We start from the raw sequence: 13502 nt of genomic DNA on the forward strand, positions 1-13502 counted from the left end.
GGTGCGTGATTCATACGTTTTCTTGTTTGTTATTAGGGCTCTTGTATGGACTTTTCACCACTCGGAAAACTGTACCAGCTGGGGAGAGTCAAAATCAGGTGCTAGCGCAATAGAGGGAAGCACTACTTTATCTTTGCCACCATGAAATTCAGCAGAGTCTTTCAGACCGCTTATCAAAAACTTGCCAGTGCACATGGGAGCCTCAAAAGAGACTGGTGAGCAAGCGTACAACAATAGCAATCAACCGCCTTTGCCATCTATGCACCTTTGTGCATAGTCAGGATGGTGGAACTCCGACCTCTAACAAGGGGATACTTGGAGTACCTTTGAGTCCTGTATCATGCTTTTTTTCCCCAGACTTGGTTACATCCAGAGTATCCTGACTGTCTTACTGAAATAAAAGGGAATCACTCGAACAAGAGCAAACTGTTTCGGATGCCCACAAACAAGACAGCCTTTAAGAGCAGTAAACGGCTGGTCATATCTGTGAAAGGATGGACAGATGACAGCATTGAAAATTTTATTCCTACGCACAGACTGGGATACCTTCTCTGGAGAGCTGAACCTGAAGGCCACAGAAGTAACCACAGATGACATCAAATTCTGTTTTGACACTGTGAACACAAAACGGGCAATAAAAGTCTCCCCAAGCAATAAACTTTACATCACAAAGGATGAGAAGGACTACGAACAGTAAAAAGCACACTTTAATACTGATTACCATCTTCAACTAAAAAAACTGTAAAATAAGTTGAACCAGGGGCCCAAAGAAGCAGGGAATCAGCCTACGAGAGGTGAGAGAGGAAAATCTCCAGATTAACTCTTAAAAAAAAAAAAATATAAAAAAAAAAATAAAAAAAAAATATGGGACCAGAGCAAAAAAAAAAGCCATGAACACCTAAAAAAAAAATATATATATATATATATTATTTTTTATAAGCAATTATGATTTCTCTGCTGAATGTGACATGGGGCTTGATGGTAATCCTATTGATGATGTTGACAGGCTAAATCCTATCAAGGTCCTCCAGCAAATCAATGTCAACAAGGCCACAGGTCCAGATGGGATCTCTGCTTTTCTACTAAGAACATGTGCAGACCTATGCAGATTAATTAACACCTGCCTGGAGCCAAATTTTCCAGATGTCTTTCCAATCTCATCTATAATAACACTGGAAAAAAGGCAGCCATTACACCTGCCCTGAAGAAATCCTGTCTACAGACGAATACTGATTTTAGACCTTGCTCTAACTTTGTAACAACTCTGTGTTGTAATTAGGTATATAGAGGATTGTGGTGAGCAAAATAGCTGGACGTAAGCCGACAGCTTGATCCTTCCAGTTTGCATACAGACATCAGAGGCACTGATGATGCAACCAACAGTACAGTGTTTTTAGTGGGTAAACATCCTCATAATCCCTGGACCTCCGCCAGACTGTTGTTTGTTGACTTCAGTTCAGCCTTCAGCCCGTTTTCCTGAAAACACTGCCACAGATGAATATCAACCACCTCATTATTAAATGGGACCACTCCTTTCTGAACCAATGCACCTAGCCGGTCAGGTTGAGCAGGACCTTGTCTGAACCCTCGACCATCACCAGTTCCCCAGTCCACTTCACCCTACGGGTCAGAGAAGCCACACGATAGCAGTCTATCACTTTCATGTTTAAGTTTTCTGATGATGCAGCTGATGGTGTTCTGTCTGACACATCACTACACTCTTCTACCATGCAGTAGTTGAGAGCATCCTTCAGAATGGCATCCCAGCATGGTTTTACTAAATCAGTGCACAGATGGAAACCCAGATTAGTCATCTAACACAAGAGAGCCATGAAAATCATAGAGGTCAGGCAGCCTTCCACACCCCAGGCTGTTTTTGATGAAGCGCTCATCAGACAGGCCAGAAAAATTATTTCAGACCCCACCCATGTACTTCACTCTGAGCGCCATCTTCTTCCCTCAGGCAGACGCTTCCATCACTGCAGACTCAACCGCTTTAAGAACTCCTTTGTCCGAGTCCTAATTGGCAAGTTAGCCAGAGGCAAACCCCTGTAACACGGGGAGAGACGAAGTTATTTAGATAAAACCAATGTATTTTCACATAATTTTCATAGCAGTATTATTTTTTAAACGATATGGTGTTCCCTAAAAATATTAATCACAAAACTAATAAAATAAAAAGCTTAAAGTGACTTGAACTGTGATGTTCTCATCCTGTCACAGTCAGTCTTTATCCAGCAGGGACAGGTAAGGTTAAGATTTTGTTTCAATTATTACTTAAAAAAAAAAAAAAAAAAAAAAAGAAGAATAAATTCAGAACAGGATTAATATTTTTTAATTTGACAAAATATTGTTTCTACAGCATCAATAGTAATGTTTGCAACAAAGTCACATCAGACCCACAGCCGTGAGAGGCCCCGCCCCCTTTGATCCACAGCAGCAGAGACTAGCTGGAACAGTTAATTCATCTGACCTGAATCATTGAGTTGTGATGTTCAGATTCCTGTTCTTGAGCGTGTTCATTTGCATGAACAGCGGGGGAGGTGAGATCTGACCTCAGGTGGTCACCCAGGACGCTTGTTGATGCAAGGTGGAAACACTTGGCCTAAAGCTGGCCACTATTGATCCGCTCACGGCCAGGCCAGATGTCTGGGTTGAAATAGCCAAATGGAAACAGCCTCTCGAGTCTGCTAACATCAGTGCTACCCTTTCACTTTTGCCAGCAGGTGGTAACTTAGCTTGGGTCATGAGCAATTTTGGCATTTATTCACTGACAAACAGCTTAAACTGTACACACGCTGCACTGCTACGCTCCCACAGCTATACTGCTTCATACTCCGCTCCGATCATCATCCTCACCTTCACAGACATGCACGCTCTCTAATGGATGGCGAATAAAATTGGGTCACCAACGACCTTCCATACTCTCGCACTCTCTCTCTCTCTTCTCGCGTGCTCCGCTCGTTACGCAGCTCATTGCTGTGTAAAACACTTGGACACTGGGCCTGTATTGTAACATTATATGTTGTACAATAGGCAGAGGGCAATTTGTTGGTTGGTTTGTTGTCAGTCTGCATGTAGTGTAGGTGCTGTGTGTGCAGCCTGTGTCTATACCAGGTGTATGCACGATGTTCTTTGTATTTTAACAGTGGATACTGTATGTGTCGAAGAAAAATCCATATTATCTAGGAAAATTTGAAAAAGAAATTATTTGAGCTGCATATTTATAGTATGTAAAGTAGTAACAGATATATAACTGCCCTTTAGTTGACCAGGTCTCTAGTAGTATTAAAAATATTTTCATGCGCTGCCAAGTGGCTCTTTTCCAGAGCATAGTTTGGTATCAGTGAAGGCTGTGAATGAATATTGTATTTAGGCCGGGCTGAGCTTTATGATAAAAAATTCTGTAAAGCTCTCAACAATTTCAGTTATGTTAGGACTTTTTGATAATGATTTGACTGACAGCAGCCTTTGATGATCAGATATGATTGACTTCTCTTGCCTTTCCTTCAGGCAGGTGATATTTATTTATCTGCCTTGTCTCCTGCCCCTCCTCAGTGACTCATTATTTTTTTCACACTTACTGGGAGAATTCTTGGAAATAGCCGGCTTTCAAAACCCAACTGTCAGTCGTTTGTGCAGATGGACAAGAATATCACACATTACATCTATTGCGCAGTCATGTAATCAAAATTCATTAACATTTCAAAAGTGACGAGTGCGGGCTAAGCAGTGGATGAAAAAGCATGTCATACTTGCTTCTCAGGCTGAAAAGAAACATTATGATGGCAAAAACTAGATTTATTTTGATCTGATTGACAAGAAGCATTCAGACAAAATCTTACCAACAAAGGTTCATCATAATCATTTACAAGACAAGGACACAGAACAATATTTAAAGCGCTATGTCATGATGATGATCATTCAGATTTTATTTTTACTGAGATTGATACTGGATCTGCAAGTTGATAGTGGTACACTTTTCATTACTACTCTATATTTTTGGGGTTTTTGCGTGTCACCCACAAGGAAATTGAATGTGTCTTGATGTGTTTTTGTGATGTTGTTTGGTGGACGTCTAGATTACACGTGCTCGCTGTGCAACCATCTTCCAGATCAAGGTTATCTTTTAGGAGAAGTTACTCAGTACGTGTAGTATTGATACTTCAAAGACACCTGAAACATCAGATTTAATTCAGCATTTACATTTTCATGGTATAAGTTAAAGAAAGGTGACTTTGTTCATTTGACAGCGAGAAGACCACCAGACCAACACAGTTAGATAGTGCTAGATATTGTTAATGTGTGTTTTAACTGATACTGGCAGTGTTGTAGATTAAATTCTGCAGTACTAGGGAATTTTTTTTTTCTTGTAATATTGTCATGCACTAGGGCTGCTCACTATATTTTGTCATAAGTTTGGCAGTGTTACTCCTCTTGGACGTAACACCCAGTAGGCACCTGCTGTAGCTTACATTTTCAGTCACTGTGTCACTTGTCAGGACACCAAGCATTTTGACCTGACCCTCATACAGTGGGGCTTTCAAATTGTTCTGTCAAACACTGACCCCAAATTTCAAAGTCTAAAACCAAATAGCAGGTTCTTTTGGCCATTTGTGGTCAGAAATCCACATCTGAAAACAGATTCCTATTCTTTGTTTGGTGCCAGTTACTTAATAATTCCCCCAAATCATCCAAGTTAAGGTGAAAATAGAGCCCACTGTTTGATCAGAGAGAAAAACAAAATAACAGACAGAATAGCCTGTGGCTGAGACTTGTATTTAACCCCTAGATGATCAGTGTGTGTGTGTATGTGTATCTGTGTGGGTAAACCAGTTTCACAGAGGTTTGGGTCAGCCCCAGATCTGCTCACCTGCTTTTGACTATAGTTACAGTGGTGCCTGAAAGTTTGTGACCTCTTCAGAGTTGTCTTCATAAATAGATAGCATAAATATCGCCTATCACCTAACAGATTTTTACACAAGTCTTAAAGTAAATAGAGAACCCAATTAAACAAATGAGACTAAAATACTATACTTGACAATTGTAATTCATTATCAAATCCAAGTAATTTATTTGAGTCTGTTTAAATATCTTGTCAAATCGATAATTTTCGGGGGGGGAGAAGGAATCCAACAATACAGAGAAATATTGGAAAAATACTTTTTTCTAGTTTACAGCGATGTTAGAAAAGAGTGTGTTAGTGTTGATCTCTGTGTCAATCCTGCTCTACACAACCAACACAAACAATGGCTTGGTGCATCTGAGGTCTGACCAGCTGACTCGCGTCATCAGAAATATAGAAGCATGAAATTTATTTTAAATAATCTGTAGAAAACTGTAAATAATCTATAGAAAAGAGGTTGGAATCGGTTGAAGGCAGAATCATGTCAGTTTTGAGTGACAGGCATGTTGAAGGACCTAAAAATATAATAAGCTCCACAAGATAAGAAGTGTTGATGAAATATGTACATGCCATATTGAAATAGCAAGTATATCTTACAAACTGGACTTGCAATCAGCAACACCAATTCACCAGTGAATCTTACCGCTGTCGGTGTTGTCATGTATTGATTTCCAGATACAACATTACCCAGTGGAAAAGTATTAAATTGGCTCTCTGTCATGTTACCTGTAGAATGAATGTTAATGTTCAGATTTTATTGACTCACAGTTGACTATTTCACTGTATGTTGTCAGAACTGTTTAGGCTCCTGCGTTGGTACTTGAATAATATTGAATCAACTATTTATGACACTTGTGACCAAAAATCTTTCATGTGACTAAACATTTGTATCGGTTACGCCAGTGTACCTGCTGTCTTGCCTTTGAACAAATACTCTAAATGTATTTTCTGAACTCCCCTGAAAACAGCATATTTTGATTGGAGTGAATCACTGCGCCACTGAGCTTTTTGAACAGCTGGGAAGCATGAAGCAGTACACTAATTGAATCTTAATTCATTTACATATTGAGTTGAGAAATTACCAATATCAGGTAACCGACAAAAAAGGTTCAGGTTTAAGATGCATAATTGCTACAGGAAACGGTGAAAAAGTTTCGAGTGCACCTAAATGAAAAAGGTTTGCGCACCAGTACCACCAATCTAAGTGTGTAATTTGGAGCTCTGAGCATGGCTTGTGGGTAGCTTGTCCCCCAGGAGGTGCATCATGGACAATATACTCTATGGATGTGTGTAGTTGATTCCTGTCAGAGTGTTTCTTTTAACATAAGGTGTCTAGACTGTAATGAATTTAAATGGCTGAAGAAAAGCCAAGCACCCAAATATGTGTATAAGTACACCTGTGCAGACCATCATTTACATACACGGGGTGAACAAATGCACTCCTTCCACGACCTCTTCATCATGCTGTCCTCATTGTGTCCTTGTTCCTCACCATACTGAATACATTTGCTGGTTGGGTCCATTGAATTTCATGTCCCACATTTTCAAGAGAACAATCTACATAATTTTCATGTTTTTATTCATTTCATATGAACAAAAATGGCTGCAGATAGCATCTGAAGTAGTATGTAGTGATGCGTGAGGCTGACGTAAGAAGGCCATGGACCGCGATCAGTGGGAGTATCCATCATGTAGTGGCCCCATTTATTTAGTCTTAGTGTCCAAATATTCTCCTGGAAAATATTTTGGCAATAAAGGTCAGTTGTATATTCCTCTGATACACTATCATGTAATGCAGCCAATTCTGCTTCCATGAATGTGAAATACCTTCAACATTTAACGGTCTTGGAAATGGTCTCTGAGCAGGCCAGCCTATGAAGCAAAATTACTTAATCTGCATGAATCGAAAAGTAATGGATAAAAAATGTACAGTATACTAAGATGACAGCTTCCAGTTCAGAGTACGTAATTAGCCACTGCAATGTATTCATGACGGGTCACAGAGGAATTTCATGAAGTTAAAGTAGTCGGTGATTTTGCTCAGAAAAGGAAAGAAAAGAAACAAAAATAATTGGTATTGGTATCAGACTTTACCTGTACAGCTGTTGTACTGAATAATGGAAACAATTGTCCAATTTTATGAGAAGAAGCTTTGCTGTCCAATGTGATTATATGTAATGTTATTCCACGTCTGATAGAGGAGGCACACGGATGACTTTTGTTTGAAAATAAATTTAAAAAATGGAAAGTTTAATAAAGTTCCAAAAGACAAAAGAAAGTTTTTCCAAACAGGTCCACATCCTTGAGTCATGCTGCTCTAATTTTGCTGACAAAATGTATTCATAGGCTGCCAATATACGACTGCTCGGGGGGCTTTAAGCAGCAAATTTATTGTCTGGGACACAAAATGCATCAGCTGATTTTATACAATTTACAATTGCTAATTTATTGATGTTGTCCAGATTAGCTTTATTACTGTCACTACCTACAATTTCTGTGCTTGCAATTTATTAATTTGTGCATTCATTTTAAATTAAAGCTATTGATTACAAATGATCTTCCAGGAATACTTTCACTAATAACCAATTCCTGGCTGGCTGTATATTTTCCCTTCCATCAATCAAAACGGTGTATGTAAAATTTCATTCGTTAGAAAATGCTGTAGAGTACACGTCACAGTAAAACAAGAGTATAATGCAAGATAATGAAAGGACTAATGAAAACATTAAAACCAAGGCACCCCAGAGTTACTGTGTTCTCAGTGTCTGACCCAGTTTCTTCTCTGCTTACAGGAAGGAGTAGAGGTAAGAGTGGCAAGAATCTTCAACACGTTTGGCTCCCGAATGCACATGAACGATGGACGTGTCGTCAGTAACTTCATCCTTCAGGCTCTACAAGGAGAACCTCTCACAGTATGCATCTCAAGCTTTTTACTTAAATCATTTTTGCACTTAGTGGTTTTTTTTTTTTTTTTTTTTTTTACGTGCTTGAGACAAACACCTATGCTTTAGGCCCGTCATTTTCAGTGTTAGCATGATAAGAACTTTGTTTACGACTGTAACCCCAGATTTTATGAGTATAGATGTAGCTAAAGTGTCACTGTTGGGTTTATCTTCTCGCCCATGCACCGTCGGTAGGCAGAATTTAATGTGCCAGAAACTTATAATTACCCTTTGTTAGCAACAGAGGCCGCTGTTCCCTCTGCTCAGCATCCATTGCATTCTGTTGCTTCGATTTTTTGGGAATTTTGCCTTCATTGGATAGTTGCAGTAGAGATAGACAGGAAATGAAAGAGACATGCAGCAAAGGTCTGGCCAGCCGTGAGTCAAACCAGGGACTCAACTGCTGTGGTAATTTTTACCCATTTAGTATGTGCCCTAACCTCCCGGCCATCAGGTTATGCTGACTGGAAATGTATTGTTTGACACACGGTAACACATTCGCCCTGGCATTTAAGAATGTCAGTATGTTTATCACGCAGAAAGGATAATACGTGTCCTGTTGTTTTTCTAGGTGTATGGTACCGGTTCCCAAACGAGAGCCTTTCAGTATGTAAGGTGAGCATGCAAAATAAACACAGTTTTCTTTTGTCCCGGAAAAGCATATCAATATACTGTGTGTGTGTGTGTGTGTGTGTGTGTGTGTGTGTGTGTGTGTGTGTGTGTGGTCTTACTTGGACTTCGGTTTAAGGCAGATGACAATCGCTTTAAGGTGGACTCAGAAATATGAGCATGTTGCAGGTTCATTAAATGAATCAGTTGGAGGAAGAAAGATCAGTGACATGGAGAACTTGAAGCTCTCCTATTTCATCAAAACATTTTAATTGCTGCCCTCTATAACTTTGTCGTGTAAATACTAAACCGTCTTCGGGTTAACTCGTTTTTAAGTGGAACTTTCACAAAACCTCAGAGGACTTAGAAAACTTAAAACAGAAGTTCCTCCACTGCTACCACTTAATACTAATCCCACCTACAGTCATTGGCTTGTATAAATGTTCTTTTAAAACATTTCAATGACTTCCCTTCGTACAAATTTTGAAGCCATATATTGCCCATAAACCACATTTATTAATTCACTGAGTTTTTCTTAATAAATATAATTCTGATTTTTTTTTTTTCTGACTGATCAACAGAAGAGAAATATTTGAACATCAAAGTGAAAGTAAATCTTTGCAAACAGAATTAATAACAAGTTGAAATTTGAGCAGTTAGTGAATTAATATGATGTTTGTCTTCTGATGAGGAAAGAACAATAAAAAGGTAATTAAAATAAATAAATAAATAGTGTTATTAAGTCAAGTAATTAATTTGTTCTGAATAATGTAATGAATAAAGTAGAAATTTGGGCAACAGCAGTTGCAGATTATTGAATATGAAGAAAATTGCAGGCAGGTCTGCATGCATTGTCAAGTATCACGGGACTGTTATGAAGCATCATACATTAGATTTAGTTAGATGTACCTAATAAACTTAGTGTATATAGAACTAACTGTTTTTAAGAGTTAGGTTCAAACATAAATGTGCATGTTGCTTTATTGGCGAGCTGATATTCTCAAATTTATTATGGACAAAATCTTTATTAGATTTATTTGATTAAATTCATTGAAAAAATATCCAACATTTAAAAACAAAACCATTATTAAGTTCACTGAAACTGTGTTTATATTTATTTTGACATCACAATATTAACCAGCAAAATTCAAACAGAACATTTCCAACATTAAAACAAACTTTGTTCGCCCGGTGGGTGCAGTTACACTGACGGAGTATGAGGAAAGTAGGGAACCGCAATAGTTTGTAGAATTTAAATACAACAAATACAAACTGTCTGATTCAAATTCAGTTTTTTAAAGCGGAGATTGAGGTTGAGTGATTCAAATTCAGATATAAATGATTTAAATTCGGTTTAAAAACATATTTCTGCCCATATTAAATAGAAATCTGATTGGTGCATGAATTGTACATTTTAAAATTAAGTACCCATTAAGATACGAGCCCTCTTTGAAGTTTCTGTAACAACTCTCTCGATCATTGTTGGTCTATGTGTAGTTTCTGTTTATTTGAGGATTCCAGTATTGCCTCTCAGAGCTGGTGTTTTGAGATATGCTTTCATCTACCTTCACAGATCTTCCTTTTCAGGATGCTTTGTAGCTTCTCGAAAGGGTTGAGGTCAGGGTAGAGTGGTGGCCACAGCAGGGGATTCTCAGTGGGTCAGTGGTGTTCTGTGGATCATGGATACATGGATATCGTGACAATGCAATTCCTTTCATGCCATGGCAGAAAGCCAGACTCTGACATCGAGATTGGGAGCAACTTAATGGTTATTTTGAAGGCTGGAATTTGTGGTGGTGTTAAATTATACAGCATTATACCGAGAGGTGTTTGTACTACTGTGGCTGATCTCCCTTCGTAATGTGACTTAAAAAGTACGACTGAAGTGCATCTTTGAGTGCATCATGTATATATGCATGAATGCAAATTTGCCATTTGGGAGAAAGAAGAGAAAACTGATGTGGACAGTGCCGTGTTGAAGATTAGAATTCATAGTAAAATTGCATCAACTATTTTGTGATTTGTGTTAGGAGGTAGCCTGACTTATAAGTCATTAGACGTGAAAGTCTAAAAGCACAGATATGAAATGAGGTGAATTAATTTCCTATATTTTTAGCCGTGCGGAGGTTTTCATGTTCAGTGTTAATTAGCACATGTTTAGTCTGTAAGATGAAGAACATGGTAAAGATTATAGCTGCTCATGCAAACATAAGCACGCGAGCTGTGACTTTGTGGGCATGTTGACGTGCTAATCGAAGCACGTCACCCTCAAAGCACCACCGTGTCTGCTGTAGGTGAAGTCCAACTAAGCTGCTTGCATGGCTGCGCGCTCTTCTTTTGATTGACTATTTGTCTTGTTTTAAAATATACTCGCTGCCTCTGTTCTTTTATTGATTTGCGGTGCCATGTAAGCCCTAGGTGGATTAGGTATAGTTGTTTGCGTGACACAAAAGTAAGAAAAAAACAACAACCTTCAAACGTCTGGCTGGACCTCATGTTTTTTAATTAGCATCACTGGAAAGAGACTTTAGTAATTAAAATATCCGGGAGGAGAATAAAGCGTCGAAACTGGCATTCTTATCTGTCCGTGGAAGCTTTTGCTCCACGGCGGTGTTGGGCGAAATGGAAAAGCAACACTGAAACAGTTGGAGGTCAATGTCAGCTGAGAAATATGTGCTATGTTAGAAAATGTTCCGATCGAACAAACCTGCACGGAAAGTTCACGCTCCTAAAAGCTCCTTCATTCACAGTTTAACCACAGAGTGCTTTCCATTTGTTTTGCAGTGATCTGGTGAACGGCCTCGTCTTGCTGATGAACAGTAACATCAGCAGCCCGGTCAATCTGGTGAGTTCATGATCTACGTATCGCAAATCAAAATGGAAAATGAAGTCCGCATTGGTGGGCAATTTTCCGGTAGCTCATGTTATGTGAACGTCTCGTGTTGGCGCTGATGTAATGGAAGTTTGCGGATTCTGTTTGCAGGGGAACCCAGAAGAACACACTATATTGGAGTTTGCGCAACTCATCAAAAGTCTTGTTGGTAAGGTCATCTCAGTCCCTGTTTAGTTGAGCTCGGCTGTCTCTTCTTGTCTCCTTTGCCACTGAGCATTTAAGTTGTGTTGGACCCGTTATGAGACAGATTGTCACCCAGCGTCGTCACTGTGAACGGAGTGAGTGAAGTCCAATAAAACTACCTGATAAACCTGAGAGCTACACTAAATTGGATTTGAATTACATACATGTACACGCTGGCTGGTTCTCTTTCCCTTTCATTTTTCGGCTTGCTGACATTTATACGTTGACGTAATCTAATATTTGTCCACATCCGCTGGTTTAAGCTGCGTCCCCGTGTCCGTCTGAGAGCGGTAGTAATGTCCCTCTCTCATTTTATTTGACCTTCAGTCTGTTTTTTTCTCTGACTTATTTCTTTTTGTGCCCCTCAAAAATGTGTTTTGCAGAGTTTTGTACTCAAAGATTGTTTTCGGATGTGTCTGCTGAAAGTTTCTCTGAGCTTGTTTAAAGTTTTTCTGCGAGCAGCTTTCGTGACAATCAGATACGAACGTACGATGTAGAAACTTGAAACCTGGATAGCACAAACACCGAGAAGGAGGAGGTGCACATGTTATTTGAAGAAATCCTAACTACATATTTGAACTCTTATATGGCAAAATCACATCAGACAAATTATTATTATGTTTTTATTTTTATACTCCTTCAAACATGGCTGCAGAGCTATTCTTCTGTGTCGCGGTGGCCTTGGCAGAGAAATGTATCTGTTTCTCATGAGGTATTTAACCACCTTATTGATACAGCATATTATATTATCAGACCGTATCTTGGACTCACTATACTGTGTACACAAATAATCATATTTACAAATATATGTTTGTACAAAAAAATGGAAAAGCCTTTGTTCAACCTGCTCTGTGCCGTTTTCTCTATGAAAGACGGGTCTATGGCCGTTAGACACGCGTAGGAGAAAACAAAGGAGACTTCAATCACATTTGTTATCTGTCTTTGTAGTCTTTGGAAATGTTTGAGAGGGCGCATGTCGGCCCCATCAGAACATCTGGCCGAGCTGCTGACCTCACACACAAAGTAGGAGTAAGGAGAATAATAACAACGTGTCCCTCTCTTGTGACTGTCCCTGAACACACACACACACACACACACACACACACACACACACACACACACAGTAAGCCGAAGCCAGATCCAGTTTCTTCCTGAGGCCCAGGACGACCCACAGCGAAGACGACCTGACATCCGAAAAGCCAAGATGCTGCTCGGCTGGGAGCCGGTGGTACGTGAGATGCACGATTATGAAATGTTCACATGCACACATGCGGTCTTGTATTGGAAATATTCTGGATGTTCCGTAGCTGAAATTTTTTGTGCTGCTTTAATGGGCGACTATGAAACAACTTTGGCTCCTTTGTGGAGTCACACAGCGCTGCTAATGAATGTTGTTGCGCTGCAGATTCTCATGATGTAATATCTTCTTTAACAAGCAGATACTTCTATTTTTATACATATGGAAATATTATAACAAAATTCTCTTGATATCAGTTTGTCTCTTGGTTTTCAATCAAACTTGCACATTAAAACTCCTTTCATATTCTTATGATTTTTTTTTTAATTATTTTACTGCAACAAATTCATACAGAAAATCGAATGTTAGTATATGGTCCCACAATTATTTGTAACATTGAGAGATAACATACATTTTGATAAAGATTAAATTAGGTTGTATGATTCATTTTACAGTTTTAAAAATGAACTCGTCAGTGTTTAAACTATGTAATGATAGTGCTGTTTCAAAAGCTCCGCAAATAACTTCTCATTTCTCGACTGCATCTACTGAGATATGATGAACCCCTCAGGGATATATGCCATATGTGTCCTTGACCTTGATATTAGGATCATTTCTAATCTGATTTTAAGACATTCCAACTTGACGCATGATGTCACAGACTGATGCTACAGAGCACACTGGTGCAACTACATTACATGTGTAAATTATGCACAGAAACACTTATCTTCT

The 13502-nt window shown here is 39.0% G+C and overlaps 1 protein-coding gene across 1 annotated transcript in view; it reads left to right on the top strand.

Annotated features, from left to right (window-relative positions):
- Window positions 1-13502, top strand: part of uxs1 (UDP-glucuronate decarboxylase 1) — a 30767-nt gene that overhangs the window by 15904 nt on the left and 1361 nt on the right. Inside the window, exons 10-14 of the mRNA XM_069154116.1 lie at window positions 7699-7818; window positions 8420-8463; window positions 11242-11302; window positions 11441-11498; window positions 12658-12761. Coding sequence (XP_069010217.1) covers window positions 7699-7818; window positions 8420-8463; window positions 11242-11302; window positions 11441-11498; window positions 12658-12761 — 387 coding nt within the window. The remainder of the gene's footprint in view (window positions 1-7698; window positions 7819-8419; window positions 8464-11241; window positions 11303-11440; window positions 11499-12657; window positions 12762-13502) is intronic.

The sequence above is a fragment of the Embiotoca jacksoni genome, unplaced genomic scaffold (assembly GCF_022577435.1).
Source record: "Embiotoca jacksoni isolate LCO1_2020_lvr unplaced genomic scaffold, fEmbJac1.0.p SCAF_2, whole genome shotgun sequence".
NCBI classification, from domain to species: Eukaryota; Metazoa; Chordata; class Actinopteri; family Embiotocidae; genus Embiotoca; species Embiotoca jacksoni.